This window comes from Eptatretus burgeri, chromosome 4, assembly GCF_056783735.1.
Source record: "Eptatretus burgeri isolate ZD-2024b chromosome 4, Ebu_testis_v1, whole genome shotgun sequence".
Taxonomy (NCBI): Eukaryota; Metazoa; Chordata; class Myxini; order Myxiniformes; family Myxinidae; genus Eptatretus; species Eptatretus burgeri.
In genome coordinates this window covers 7,426,044-7,441,934 of record NC_140964.1, presented here as the reverse complement: position 1 = coordinate 7,441,934, position 15,891 = coordinate 7,426,044, and the positions used below count along the sequence as shown (strand labels likewise).

Below are 15,891 nucleotides of genomic sequence, written 5' to 3'. Positions count from 1 at the left end.
AATCAGAATCACTTCTCTCCATTAATTCTCCTTCCTTTCTCTATCCAATGACAATCCCTTATCTCCCTTAATTCTCCTTCCCTACTTTCTCTATCCAATCAGAATCCCTTATCTCCCTTAATTCTCCTTCCCTCTTTTCTCTATCCAATCAGAATCTCTTCTCTCCATGAATTCTCCTTCCCTCCTTTCTCTATCCAATCAGAATCCCTTATCTCCCTTAATTCTCCTTCCCTCCTTTCTCTATCCAATCAGAATCCCTTATCTCCCTTAATTCTCCTTCCCTCCTTTCTCTATCCAATCAGAATCCCTTCTCTCCATTAATTCTCCTTCCCTCCTTTCTTTATCCAATCAGAATCCCTTATCTCCCTTAATTCTCCTTCCCTCCTTTCTCTATCCAATGACAATCCCTTATCTCCCTTAATTCTCCTTCCCTCCTTTCTCTATCCAATCAGAATCCCTTATCTCCCTTAATTCTCCTTCCCTCCTTTCTCTATCCAATCAGAATCCCTTATCTCCCTTAATTCTCCTTCCTTCCTTTCTTTATCCAATCAAAATCCCTTCTCTCCGTTAATTCTCCTTCCCTCCTTTCTCTATCCAATCACAATCCCTTCTCTCCATTAATTCTCCTTCCCTCCTTTCTCTATCCAATCACAATCCCTTCTCTCCATTAATTCTCCTTCCCTCCTTTCTCTATCCAATCACAATCCCTTCTCTCCATTAATTCTCCTTCCCTCCTTTCTCTATCCAATCACAATCCCTTATCTCCATTAATTCTCCTTCCCTCATTTCTCTATCCAGTCAGAATCCTTTGTCTCCCCACATTTCTCTCCCTTCTTGTCCCAACTTGGCCGTCTCTCCTCTGTACATAATAAATTGATGGTGCCTGAAAGGATTATGTGAGGAATTTGTGGCACATGCATTTGATTCAATGCAAGGAATTGTTTAAATTTACCAGTAAATACTCAGGGTAGGGATGTATATGTGAGAATTCTTTGTGGTTTGCAGTCAATGTATTGGATAATAATGAAATGTTACTCAGAACAATAGTTTGACGTCTATTGGTCAATTAATTTATTACCATGGTAACAGCAACAGCAATGCAGCGGCACCACAAGAGGTGTTGCACGTGAGCCTAAAGGTGGGGAATGTCACAGGCGAGACCGTGACCCGCCGACTCGTTTGGCATATCGAGCCGACAACTCAAGAAGGTCACAGGCTGGAGCCTGAACGCCTTGTCGTGCAACTGGCGGTCACAAGCAGCTCTCTTCAAGCCATCATCCCCGTTCCCATGGTGAGTATCTCGTCTATTGAAGGTCTGCCTGAGGTTCGACCTTCTGTTGATAACAGATCACCATGGCAACCCCCTTTCCCTGTCTTCATGTTTCTATGGAAACCTTCTCCACCTCTGACATTGTTTTTGACCCTGAAGTGAAATGGTGCGGAGTCGGTTTCTTACTCCAAGCTTCCGATCTTATGAATGACGTTCTTATTTACAAGGCGTTTGACTTTTACCACGTCGTCATGGGGCCAGGACGATGAGCTGGTGAACACGGCTGTATTGACTGGCCGCACCGTTGCTGTGCCTTTACGCATTGTGACTGTGAGCGCCAAAGGTCCCAGGGAGGGAGAGTCGTTACAAGATGTGACTGCTCGAGCCTCTTGTCAATCCTTCCAACCTGATGTTATTCAGGTAATGCCTTGGGTTGCATCACTTACATCACATCGATGGGAAATTCTTCACTAATGTGCGATCGATCATTTGCTGTCACGTGTTCCATGATTCTTTCATCCTCATTGGATGCAGCATCAACATCGAGTATCTTTAGTAGTTGTGACTGAATGGAATTCCAAGCAGTCACTTTTGATTACAGTCAGTCCGTCTCTCTCATCACAGTTTTTTTTTACCGCTTCTCCACAGGTCTTGTTCCCTCTGCTCTTTCATCCATCATCCCTCCCTAGAGGTGGCACTCACTTTGTATATTAAAAGGTTTCGTGAGAGTGTTTTGTCAGGGTTACGATGACCTTTTGATAAAAGGTACAATTAGGATGGCCGATCAAACATCTTCCTCATTACATGAGGTTACCAGCAATCCATCATCGCCCCATCTCGCTTAGCATTCTCCTCATCCTCGTCGATGGAGGAGACCTTTTCGGCTCTGTAACTGAATGCAACTGAGATATTGTGCTTACGTGGTAGCCTGACACCAAATCTCGAGGATTCAGCAACGTGCAGTGCTGTGGCGGTGTTCCCTCCACTTACAATGCACCTTGACACTTGCTTTTATGGAGATTATCAGGTAAGTTTGTGAAATCCTTCATCTCATGTATAGCTTGGTTTCATAAAACTCATTCATAACCTGTTTCCTTCACGAGCACAACCTTTCCTTCTTTCCAGTGCAGATACACCTGTTCATGTATTGTTGATTAATGTGGATTACCCCTTCTTTTGTTTTCCTCTCCTATTCTCCCTTTCTTTTTCTTTTGTGAATTTCCCCCATCCTTCCCATGTGCGTGCACAACAAATATACAACCCCAAACAGAAAACGTTTCCGATCATGCACCGAATCCCAGGCTCAACCACCAACACAGGGTCATGTCCGGAATACACATGGTCTCTCAAATTGAATCGAGCACCTCGTTTAGCAGTCTTTTGTTTGAGCACCATCATCATGTCTAAACACACCCTTGTCGTTCATGCATGACCTACTGGTCCTTTAGCTTCAACATCTCAGCGGGCATCATTTGAAACAACAAGCGAACACACCTGCCTACCTTTCAGGTGGAAGTAGCCTTCCCCGTTTATCGGAGTTCGTGCGTCAGAGTGCATGCACCAGAGTAAGGCTGAAGTACGTGCTCGACTACTGGCCTTGGCTGGCTACTTAGGGCCAGTATTTGGGTAGGAAACAGAGGTAGAACCGGGTTTGGAACCTTGAAGTAGACCCAAGAACTGTTAAATGGCATTTTCGGAGTTTCAGCGACATCCACGTTTGCTCCATTCTCGTAAGATTTGTTACGACAGGTGATGTAGGATTTTGAATTGTTTCATAGTAAAATAAACAGTACATTCGGTTATTTCACCCCCAGGTATCAAAATTGTGCGACTACTTGTATGTGAGTGGAAGGGAAGAGCGAGGAGGTGTCACTCAAATCGGTTTTTCATACGGGCCACTGACCTCTAACCTCAGTATCAAAGTCTGGTGGCCAGACCTGCCACTCCAAGTTCACCTTTTACCTTCACAACTGTCCCCTATCAAGGCCTGGCTTGCCCCCTCCTCGTCTCATGCACGGTCAGTTGAACAGAACATGAATCGATGGAAGTGTTTTCCTTACTTCACTGCTTGTGTCCATGAGCTACCTTTTTCTGAAATAAACATTCTATTCAATCATTCATCGATTAAAGTTGTGTAACCTAAGTTGTAAAACTCACTGTATTGTCTAATTGGGGGGTAGCAGGATGGTGCAGAGGTAGCGCATTTACCTTTGAGTTGTGTCATGTGGGTTTGATTCCTGAACCGACTGTGAATTGCGGGCAGGGTGTTAGATCGATGCAGACCCTGCAAGCAGGGTGTTTCAAGAGAAGTATTTGGCAAAGAAGAAGTTATACTATGTTTATGGACATCTTGAGAAGACATACGATGGAGTAAGAAGGGTAGTTGTGGAAAGGGCACTTAGGCAGGGAGTAACAGAGGATTTGGTGAGGGTAGTTATGTCATTGTATGAGGCCAAGGACATCATTGAGAACCTGTGCAGGATGTATACAGTCATTTGAAATGAAAGTAGGTTACATCGAGGATCATTGTTGAGCCCATGCTTTTTGTATAATCCCCTAATATAGGAAAATGGTCATTAAACGAGGAGTAGTCGTTATATCAACGAGTGTACCATCCTTCTGAAGGCAGGCTGAGCTGGTTGTAGTCGTTGCTAGTAATCTATTTTGGACGTTGTGTAACCCCCCCCGCCCCCCCATTTTATGTTTCAGGAGTAAACAAAGTGATTTAATCCATGACGGCCCTCTTGGTGTAACCGACACAGAATGCAAGCCAGTTTCTCAGAATGCAGAGGTTCGCATCCTCACTCAATTCATCTTGAAAGATGTCAACGCAGAAGATGAGTGGACCACTATGTTTGGTCGCAACTGGCTGGTGGATGTGAGTGATCTTTTGGTCAGAGAAGTCAAGGCAAGAGATCCTGATGTGGCCCAAGTGCACGATGGAAATTTGGTGGTTGGCCTCTCGCCTGGCAACACTTCCATTCAGGTGAGGTCATCCACTTCTTTCTTGACAGAGTTTGAATTCCTACTGAACAGAAGCAGAGGTTTTATACACCGTTGTGAAAATGAAGGGCTCTTAATTTAGTTCGTGTAACATTTTATTTTGAAGAGTTTTGGCAGCTGATGAGGCTGTTTGGACATGATTTCAGAACATATCGCATGCCCTGATTTACCTGCCTTATGAGTTGAAAAACAACCCTCGGTCTAATGTCATCCCAATCTGTGAAACTGTAACTCTACTGGCTCTGTAATTGTAATTTGGATACAATTTATAAATTAAGTCTACTGGTTGCATCTCCACGGAGGCACAGTGATGCCATTGACAAGTTAGCCCAGGTAACCAGTGCAATGTAATTGGGATAAACATCTGGAGTTTTATCCTTGACCATCAGAGGGCAGCATTCTTTTGGGTAACTGTAGCTGTGATTCATGCCTGTCATTGCAGAAGAAATGCTGCTTTGGAAGGTGTGTTAAAATTTTTATTTATTATATATATATATATATATATTTGTGTTTGAGTTTGCTTTTGTGTGTGTGATAGAATTGTAAGGAACAGTTGTGTGTGAAAAAACGAGGTGTGTGTGTGTGTGTGTGTGTGTGTGTGTGTGTGTGTGTGTGTGTGTGTGTGTGTGTGTGTGTGTGTGTGTGTGTGTGTGTGTGTGTGTGTGTGTGTTTTTTTTTTTTGTTGGTTGTTATTTCCATATGTGGATTCCACAAATCCACAGGAGGCCTCCCAGGCCAAGACGTATCCACTTCCCTTTCGGTAAGGGGAATCATGATTCATGGACTATATTGTGAAGCTTTCTTGTTCACAGTTTTGTTCCGAGGGTTCTTTTCAGGATCATCACTGAGCCTCGGAAAGCTTCCAACTGCAGCTTGTTTGTAGTATTATTCCCTTGGATGGTTTTTAAAAGATCTTGGTGAGGTTCTTCTGCATCATTCCCGTTATCACTGGTACAATTTCGTACAAATTCGAAGCTTCCAAGATCTTTTCACTTCATCCTTGAAGTTTTGGTATTCGGTCATTTTCTTGATTTCTGAGGTTGAGGGCAAAATCGCTGGTTACTGAAACCTCATTTAAGGATGCCTTCTTTTCTTTTTTGTATCCAAGTGCGACATTTGGTCGCAATGCTTTGTTTTCTATGTTCACACTTAATGGGATCATTCGGTCATATGTGAGCATCACTTCCTTGTTTTTGGTGATCGTTTTTGGTTCATGTATCCACGAGTTTTCTGGAGCTGGGATATTGAAGTTTTTTTTTACCTCTGCCACCGAAGGTGGATGGAGGTAATGTTCTCGGGTTGTCCATCCGGCTGTCCGTCCGTCCGTCCGTCCATCCGTCCATCTGTGCATCCGTGATAGGTTTTCGTTATCACGGTAACTTAAGAACGGCTGAAGGGACCGAAGTCAAAATTGGTTCAACCATGTATAATGACGTAAAAATTAACTCATTAGATTAGGGGTTCAAGAAGTCAACGGTCAAAGGTCATGTCAAGTAAAAATGTAATACTTCACAGCAGAAGGGATTTAAATATAACTTGGTACAAATATTATTATGATGTAAGGATGAACTGATGAGATTTTTGGGTCAAGAGGTCAAAGGTCAGAGGTTATGTTGGGTTATTTAAGTGAATCTACACCATTGAGAGATGAAGCCATAAAACGATACAGTATATAATACAATATCTCAAAAAGTTGTGGACGAGTTATGACAAAACTTGGTGGCTGAGTTGGTTAGGTGTCAAGAACAAGCCGATTCGATTTTGGTTTAGGTCCGGATTCAGATCTGACCTTTCAGTGGGATACAAAATGTAAACTGTTCAGCCTGGCGGAGGTATGCACTCTACCGAGTGTCGTTCTAGTTGCAAACGTGCCAGTGAATTACTCCACATACTCTATTATGCCTTTGTGTGGACAGCTGTTCTGACATTGAGTTTTATACATTCCAACAGGAGTTGGCTTGTGCTTTCTGTTTCTACCTTGCACAACAAACACAACAAACTTATTTTGGTCGTTACTGTAGGCGCCGTAACACAGTCCCTCGACATCGAGAAGGAACCCAAACTTGGCGTCGGTGTCGTGCGCAGCACCAAACCTTTCATCCATTTCTCTGTGAAGGCGGTCGAGTGTTCCTTTCATGACTCTTTCCATTTCCTCCTTGGCTGTTAACCCAGCGTCTCTCGAGTTCTCATCAGCCATTTGTTTCTTTCGTCTCTGACGACTTTCAACTTCAATATTCCATTCTTGACAGACGCCCCCCCCCTTTTCAATTGGCGCCAAGGGAATGTGCCAAACCTGCCATACCTCAGGTATGCCACTGATTAGCGCACCTCTTTGTTCGGGTCTGCGCATTGGTTCACATCGGCGTCTTACTGTTGAGTTATGCATGCCACCGTGGGCACCAATGACTCCCATGGACGGCAGACATCCTCTCGCTCCTCCGCCTCAATGCAGCCACCACCAAGCAGAGGCATGCTGTGCGGCCTGGATCGCTCGGGCCGCATGGTGTCCGGACAAAGCAAGTGCATTGATCAGCGCCAACCGCAGCGCACCGGGGGTGTGGGGCCGAAGCGGCCCTCGGCCAGTCGCCGGAGCATGGCCCGGAAGTTCGGTGCAAGGCGCTTCATATCACGAGGTTTGGAACGAGATAATTCCACAGTTCGGTGAAGTCTAGCCGGATGTAAAATAAGGCCGCTTCCGGCTGTGGCGGCCGGGCCGTGTTGTGGCCCGGGCCCAATGGGAGTGCCCGATTCGGATGACGACGCATCGCTTCAGGGCCTATAAAGGACGGATTGCGAAGTCATCCGCAGTCGTAGTCGTCGTCGTGGTCATCCTCATCAATTTTGCCTGGCCTTGGATTGATCTCTGTATATGCCTGCTGCTTTGCAAGTCCCGTATGCCATTCCGCCCGCTCGCTGTCGATCTCCGCCTTCTCTGGAATCTCCACTCCTGCACCGCCAGCAAAACCCACCTACCTTCTCCACCTGCCTCTCACCCCTGGACAACCCACTCACCTGGCTCCACCGAAAGTTGCTCCCTCACGCCTGACGGTCTTGCCCATTCTCTGGATTTGCGCAGACGCTGCGCCGGTGCTATAGCCAAGCAGGAGACAACGCGCCAACTCTCAGGGAGGGATCGCTGAGCAGAGAGTCCCCCAAAAATGTAATGTGTAGCGCGGTCGGTCAACCGTGCAAGGTATTACGAGACCGTTAGCCTCATCTCCTCTCCTTTCTTCTCATTAACTCCTCTTTATTGGGGTGTGTGTGTGTGTGTGTGTGTGTGTGTGTGTGTGTGTGTGTGTGTGTGTGTGTGTGTGTGTGTGTGTAATGGCACCAGTCCTAGCTTTAAGTTAAGATTGTAGAAGATATATCGGTTTCAGTCTGCTCTGCGTCTGCTTTATATTAGTAAGTTGCTTGTTTTGTTGCCACACCACACATTTCTTTCCATCCCTGCTTTACATACAACAATAAACTACCTTCACTGTGCCACATATTTTTCCTCATCTGCCTGTAATAAATGCTTATGTGGAAATGTTCCCAGCTCGTTTTCGTCTTTTCTTTCATTGATCCAGCATGGTCCGTATCTTAGCCTAGCCGGGACTTTATTCCCAACGATCCGTTCTTTTAGCCTCTACGTTCCTTCGCAGTGTTGCTCAGCTGCATCTGATCCGGTAAGGTGATCCGGTTCGGACAAGGCGTACCAAGGCGTTTCCCCTGGTAATTTGGTCACGTGATTATTTTTAGGTAACCGATATTAGACGGAGGACCTTAAGTCACGTGGTCGAGTTATTTGCGTTCACGGTCGGTTAATGACCTGCCATGTCACGGAGTTATCCGTGTGTGACGGCCTGCGATTCCGGGGAGTCTGGTGGTTACCCGAGATAGCTTCCCCCCCTAGTGGTCTTCTCACCCGACCCCCGGCCGCAACAATATTGTGACGTCCACGGGACTTGAACAGTCCCGTCAACGTAGAATGAGCCGAAACGATGGAGGCGGTTTATTTATTTATAACCCAAACATGGCGGTTCTAATCGCTCTACCGCAAACGGGACGAGGAAGGTGGCACGAGTCACTTTTCACTGAGTTGATGATGTTTATTTGTTTTTATTATTAACCAGAAATAACAAGACTCGGCAAGAAGAGGGATCCGGGGCGATTCGACGGGATGGTGTGGGATCGGGCATGGGGAAAACACAGACAATTCCAATGAATATACAATTCTCAAACCCTCTAAGGCGCCAAGTACACACACACACACACACAAAACGTAGCTACTTCTGGTGGTCAGGCTGGACTGTGGTGTGGATGCAACTGTCCCTGGATCGGCGTCGGACGAACTGGCCTTGCTCTCGTCAGGGGGGCAAGAGAAACCGTGGTGCTGTCGACCTCCTGGTCCTGGCCCAAGTCCGCTCACAGCCACCAGGGAACCAGTTCTGGCGCCAAGTTGCGAGCAGGAGAGGGAGGCAGGTCCGCCCGCCGTTCGACCCCGTACTCCGAGTCAGCAGAACCCCAGAGCCAACCAAGGTGAGGCACGAGGCTCAGCAAGGCTCCAAGACACGATGAAGAACATGATCGAATCAGCACAACAACAAGTACGCTTCCCGCGCAACAGCCTCCACACCAAAAAAACACGATCTTTTTGTCCCGATCTTCTTCCTCTTCCTTTTCAACCCCGAACAGAACCTTTTTATCCTCCCGTCCTCGTCACTTCCAATCGAGCCGTTTTATTGGCCCACCGCCGTTGCCTTCCGCCAATCGTGATGACGGGGCGGAGCCATCCGCAGCCCTGTCCTGTGACGTCACGGCCAGCCTCCAGGGACTACTAAAAGGGGTTTACGCAGACACACTTACCCTATCCCGTGTCCCTATCTAATTACGTGACAATTATCATTTCCCCCTTGAAGAAATGAACATTTACTAGACAACTTATTACCACTGAATTGCTACTTATTACATCGAGATCCTGGTAAACTCGAACAGCATGGCATACCTAATTAAACATCCTAATTACCCTTTGAATGCATACCCCCCCCTCAAACGTAACAATATATTGTTACAGTTGTGGGGGTAGATGGAAGAATTTAATCGGGAATTTAGGATTGGATCGAGTTGTTTGGTCCTTGGACGTGTAGGAGACACCTCAATGTAATTAAGTAGGGAAACTGTGAGCGTAAGTGTTACGTGTCACCACTTGGGGGGTGGTGTGGTGTTAGTTAGCTTGGGAGTAAGAATAAGTTTCCCCAGTATGTAATCACCCCTCTGTGACTTTTTTCCTGATGTTTTTATTACCAAAACCACGATAGAAACAAGCAAACGTGCCGAGCAGCCAGAAGTCTCGCCTCCAAGGGTGACGGCGGGCAAAGTCACGCCCCCGAGGCTGATGATTGATGGGCCTGATGTCAGGAGCTCGCCGAGCGGGCAGAGGCCCTGCCTTTCCCGGGTTTCGTGCGAGCAAGCCATGCCCCGGAGGAGGAAATGGTGATTAGGCATGACGTCGAAGAGGAGAGTGGAGTTCAGGGTGAGCGCACGCACGAGTGCAGAGTTTAGTTGAGGGAAGGACGCAAGCGATTGAGAAAAAATGTAGCTAGGAAATGGCCTGTAAGAACAGGGCTTTACAGCTGGCTTTCCTTCGACGCATGAAGAGGACGGCACGACTCTTGTATTCATGTTGAGGCGATTTGGCTCGCGTGGTGAAGCAAGATGTTGGCCTTTGGCTCTTGGTTGGGTCATGAGGAACGAACCCCGAGCCTCGTGTATGTCAAATAGCCGGTCGGTGAGGACGATTGACGCACGAAGCAGCTGCACTGGGTTTCTGAGCCTTGGTGTTCAGTGCTGCTCATGGATTGCCTGGCGTATGTTTGTCCTGCTACGAGAGTAGTGACTTGGCGCCATTTTGCGCACGTCTGCACGTGCTGATGGAAGCGCCTTGATTCCAAGTTCTACAAAGACCAACTCTGGGCCAAGCCAAGTACAAGAATACAGGAAGGGTTTTCTTTTTATTTTGTTTCAATTTATCTGTATTCAGGTCCATGTGCAGAGGCACCTCGACTTTGAGTTTAATTTACTTCAGGTTATTATCATTACCTTTTTATTATTGTCCTTTGTAAATATTTGTCGATTTTCACGAAATGGTTCATTTTAAGTAACGGTATTCGTGTATTTGTAGTGGGGTTCGAGTACAACCCCCCTCTATTCCCCCACCCCCCCCCCCCCCGAGCATCCATTACTGTGCTGTGCTCCTCCGTCCCTCTGCCATGCGCCCTTTTCCCCACGTGTGTGATAATCTCGGAGGATCAACGTGTCCGCTTCCTAATTAGGAAAAGACCGCTCGACCGTCCGGGGGCTGGCGGTGTTTACAGCCCGTCACCACAACTTGGGTTGGGGATTAACCCTGAACCGGCCACCCCCGCGACAATATTACTTGTCAACGACTTAAACTTATTGATGACTTAAACTGATTATAATGTCCCCAATTTGCCAATGACGTTAAAACGATATGACATAAAATGATATGACTTAAACTGATCACTACTTATATTTGTCCCAGCATCTGTTTCTTCTTCACAACTTCAAGGGATTTTTATTCATGCACTGGAGCCCATTCCTTGCTTATTCCTTATCTTGTCATGGAAATGTAACCCTCTATACATTTCTGCAGAGTGCTTTCAAAAGTCTCCCATGCTCTGTGCCAATGATATTCATCAATTTCTCTTCCCAATCAACCTCTCAGTATATATTCTCATTTTGTCATAATCAGCATTAGTAATTAGTAACTTCTGGTCAGTACCTCTTCAGTCTCGTTTGACTCAATTGTCATGAACAAACAATGTCACATGGTCTCTCTTGCGTATAAGTCAACCAATGTCTACGTTGCTGATCACGTCTTCCTCACTCGTGAAAACCAGGTCCAAAAGGCTCTGCATCTGATCTGATGGGAATCTAGTTAGTTCTTGTACATGTTGATGCATAAACATAACTTACACAGTCCAGGAAGGTTTGGCTATCCTTTGACTCAATTCCAGAAATGTGGTTCAGTTGCCAGTCGATGTCTCTGTAGTTAAGGTCTTCTTCTTGCGTATGGCAGCTTGGCTGCTGGGTAGCTAACATTTTGCTGGGGAATGACTATGCCACTGATGCCGTGCCCCTATACGAGTACACTGGTACTCATTTTGCCAACCTCAGAAGGATGACAGGCTGAGTCGACCCCACTTGGTGTTTATTCAGCAGCCAATGGGACTTGAACTCAGGACCCTAAGGTCCCAAAGCCAGCCACCCTAACCACCAAGCTAACACCAGACTGTAGTTAAAGGCATTGACAACTATTAGATGTGTGCATTTCCATCTGCAAGCTCTCACAGTGTACATAACTCTGTTATTGTCCATAGTGCTTGAAAGACTCCTATACTCTCATCCAATCAGCAGTCTTGTTTCCCTTTCCCTGATCTGTATCCAAACTAACTCCTCAAATTTCACTTCGTTTAAGTCTACTCAGGTGCTGGAAATACCTTTTCTCAGATAAACTGCCACTCCTCACTTTACAGTTCTCTCTTCAGTTTGTAGACACATCTAATATCCTTGTAGTTGGATTTCACAAGGTTGTACTTGTTGATCTCGTTGCATTTTCTTTGGATACATCTTATTCAGTGCCACTATATCAGGTTTTTAAACTGAAAATTTCATTAAGTTCTTCTCTCTTGTTCATTAAGTGCATCACAATTTGTGGACAGAAATGTAACAGCTAACCGGTCTCCTGGCTTTTGAGAAACATTGTTATCTATATCTGGTGCTCCAACAATGTCACTGTATGCACCACTGTGTGTCACTGTGTGTGTCACTATATGCTTGTTGCTGTGCAGTGCTGGTGGTGCTTGTGCACTCAAATTGTAACACTCTTCCAGGTGCGTTCTTCGTCACGACAAAAGCTCTGCTGTATTTATTTTTCCATTGTGTATCGTAAGGTTTTCTTCTCCTTTTTCCTCTCTCTCTCTCTCTCTCTCTCTCTCTCTCTCTCTCTCTCTCTCTTTCTCTCTCTCTCTCTCTCTCTTTCTCTTTCTCTTTCTCTTTCTCTTTCTCTTTCTCTTTCTCTTTCTCTTTCTCTCTCTCTTTCTCTTTCTCTTTCTCTTTCTCTTTCTCTTTCTCTTTCTCTTTCTCTTTCTCTTTCTCTTTCTCTTTCTCTTTCTCTTTCTCTTTCTCTTTCTCTCTCTTTCAGTTCCTTTCCAAAGTTTTTTTTGTGATCCTCTCTTTCTGTTTCCGTCCGGTCTCTGAAAACAAGAGGGGCGAAAGGCTGTCTCCCTGAAAGATCCCGCAAAATATCTTCACCCCTGATATTTCGATCTTTCCTTCCGAGTGCTGTAATATCAATGTGGTTTTGCAGAGCTCCATTGCTTTCTCAATCAGTTTGATTATTTGGGGGTTGATCTTGTAGATTTGCATGCATTTTATCATCCATGAATGTGGAACACTCACTCTTAAAAATATTTTTTTAGTCTATCCAGGCTGTGGACAATTTTTCTTCTCATTTTACAGTTCTTGAGTAAGGCCTTGTTTCGTAGTAGGTGGTCTATTTTTCGAGAGTATCCTTGTTTTTGTCCCTTCTGTTCTGCCTCCAGGATGTCCCTGTTGTGTTAAGTGGTGGTCCATCGTTTCTGTGATGATTCCTGTGAAAAGTTTGTATATCGTTGGTAGACATGTTATTGGTCGATAGTTGTGAGATGGTTGGGTTTTTTCAGGTTTTGGGATAAGGAATATGTTACTTTCAATCAACCATTCATGCATTACCTCTTCCCCTTCAATAAGTTTGTTCAATGTTCAAGCGTAGTGATTGTGGAGAGCATCGAGCCTGGTTGCTTTTGCCAGAAGTTTGAAATTTCATCCGGGCCTGGGCTTTTAAAGTTTGGCATTTTTTCAAGTTGTTTTTTAAACTTTTTTTTCTTCATCAATTATCACTGGGGGCATTTACTTTGGATGTTGTTTTTCTTTTCCAAGTGTTGGATGCCCTTATTGTGTTATTTTGGGTCTTCATAAATACCTTTTCAGAAGTGTGTGTGTGTGTGTGTGTGTGTGTGTGTGTGTGTGTGTGTGTGTGTGTGTGTGTGTGTGTGTGTGTAAGTAAAGCACTTCAGTGATCTCCTTGTGCCTGCTCCACTCTTCTCCACACTCCCACTCCTCTACGCCTCCCCTCCCCCCAGTAAATACCTGAAGTAATAAACCAATAGATTGAATTAATGTGGTGTTGATGTAGCACAGGCATGATGGGCCAAACGGCCTCCTCTGTCCAAGTTAATTGAAAAACGATCCACCGTACAGGCTGGTCCTCACATCTCCAAGTACGTGTGCAAACCAGAGAGCCGACACAATTGGAATCCATTGCTTTATGAATTCAGAAAAAGATCATTAAAAAAGATCAAAGTCAAAAAATGCAATTACTCTGTGAAGATCTCGTAAACGCTTGAGATTGAATTTTGATGAGGATTAAGTGGTATATGATAAATATTGTTTGATTATTTGGTGTTACAAAAACTGAGCTGTCATTCATCAGCACCAGTGATGATGTCATTGGTATGGGTTAACAAAAACCAAGAATATTATTTCGTTTTATTCTCAGGTTCTATCGCCACTCTCGGGGAAAGTACTTGGAGCATCTCCTTTAACTGTTCTATCCATTCCTGTGGTTCCTGTACAGCTACGTTTGCTCCCCATTGGGAAGATCTATCTTGATATTGACCCCACCTCCGGTGGTAACTCCACCTTTGTTGCCACGGTGACTGCAGACAGCCTTATTGATGCAACTCATCAGGTGATGTGATATATCAGTAGATCACTGAAATGCTTTGTTGTCTTTGAGATAAGTTCCTTTGCTGATTGATCACTGAAGTCCTCTTGAATATGTTTCAACACCTTGGTTATCCGATAGAATAAAAAAGAATCCAATACATTTTGTACAACTAAACATCAAAGCTGGTAGTCAAACAAAACTAAAAATCATTCCAAACAGTAAACGTACTGTTTTTAAGGATGTCATAAAGGACACAAACACCAAGCACGAATAACTAATTTAAATATTAGATAAGGAGGTGTATGTAACAGATACTATGAAAATGGCGGTAAATTCAACAATTAATATATTGATGCAACGATTACAATCTTTATTTTATTTAAATTGAATTATACACATGAGCACTGTAGAACTCAAATCGCCTTCTTGTCACTTCCTTGAACCTCCAGTTTTGCAGTACTTGTACATGTTAAATAGGGCGGTGTATAAGGGTGGTATTAAACACATTGAAATATACAAATCCACTGTCTATTTATCTGTTTCATCCTTAAACTCCCACTTTTACACAACAACAACAGAACTGGAGAGTTTATAGAACAGAATACCCCAACACAGTGCTGAAGTACTGTCGGACCCCAACATTCGTGTGGGATACGTTCTTGAAAAATGCCGCGAATGTTGAATCCGTGAATGTCGGGGCATTGTTTCAATGGGGAAAAGGGGGATGGTTTCCCGGCGGTTCGTGATTCGTAATGGAAAATCAAAAATCTTGTGAAAAACCGCAGATACGTGAAGCACAGGGCCACGAATGTAGAAGCAGGTAAAAAAAAACTGTGATGACGCCCGCGAAAACCGCGAATACGCAAACAAACAAACAAAAAAAAAAAACTGTGAATACACGAAGCATCGGGCTGCGAATGTAGAAGCAGGTAAAAAAAAAAACCGTGATGACGCCCGCGAAAACCGCGAATACGCAAACAAACAAAAAAAAAACTGTGAATACACGAAGCGGGCTGCGAATGTAGAAGCAGGTAAAAAAAAAAAACCGTGATGACGCCTGCGAAAACGCAAAAAAACCAACAAACTGAATACACGAAGCATCGGGCTGCGAATGTAAAAGCAGGTCACATTTTATGAACCACGAATATGCGGGGTCCACGAATACCAGAATCGCGAATGTCGGGATCTGACACTATCTATAATTCCAGCAGTGTGTGTGTGTGTGTGTGTGTGTGTGTGTGTGTGTGTGTGTGTGTGTGTGTGTGTGTGTGTGTGTGTGTGTGTGTGTGTGTGTGTGTGTGTGTGTGTGTGTGTGTGTGTGTGTGTGTGACAGCTGTTTCTCGACAACCACTGGTCCGATCTCATTGAAACTTGCCAGGAATATTGCTGGGGACCTGAGTATGTGCCTTTTCAGGGTTTGATATTAATGTGACAAGTGGTTCCCAAGTTATGGCCATTTATTTACCAAACCAATGACAGGACACGTTGCTGCGTAGGCGTGACCGTTGAGGAAGAGATCCTCAGCCACGTTCCCCATTACGGGTTACAACGTACGGACTTCCGGATAGTGATGACTTACTATATTCTAATAATTTCTCGATTTCTTATGCGCATTTATAGATAAACACAATGCCCCAATCCAGTCGTCGTTAAGGAGAGCAAAGGAACGGCCTGTGTGGTTGTTCGAAAGGTTTTTTTGTTGTTTTTGCACATACGGCCACTCACGTACGGGCACGCACATTCGGGCATGCAAGAGCAAAGGAACGGCCTGTGTGGTTGTTGTTTCTGGCACACGGTTTAATTAATTTTTTGTTTTTTTTGCACGTACGGCCACACACACACGTAC

At 44.8% G+C, this 15,891-nt stretch overlaps 1 protein-coding gene across 2 annotated transcripts in view; it reads left to right on the top strand.

Moving 5' to 3' along the window:
* The window catches only part of LOC147027419 (transmembrane protein 132E-like), an 81,851-nt gene that overhangs the window by 61,633 nt on the left and 4,327 nt on the right, over positions 1–15,891 (top strand). For both annotated transcript variants that reach the window (XM_085876782.1, XM_085876781.1), the window contains exons 6-10: positions 1,090–1,291; positions 1,532–1,690; positions 3,085–3,287; positions 3,980–4,256; positions 13,875–14,066. In XM_085876782.1, coding sequence (XP_085732908.1) covers positions 1,090–1,291; positions 1,532–1,690; positions 3,085–3,287; positions 3,980–4,256; positions 13,875–14,066 — 1,033 coding nt within the window. The remainder of the gene's footprint in view (positions 1–1,089; positions 1,292–1,531; positions 1,691–3,084; positions 3,288–3,979; positions 4,257–13,874; positions 14,067–15,891) is intronic.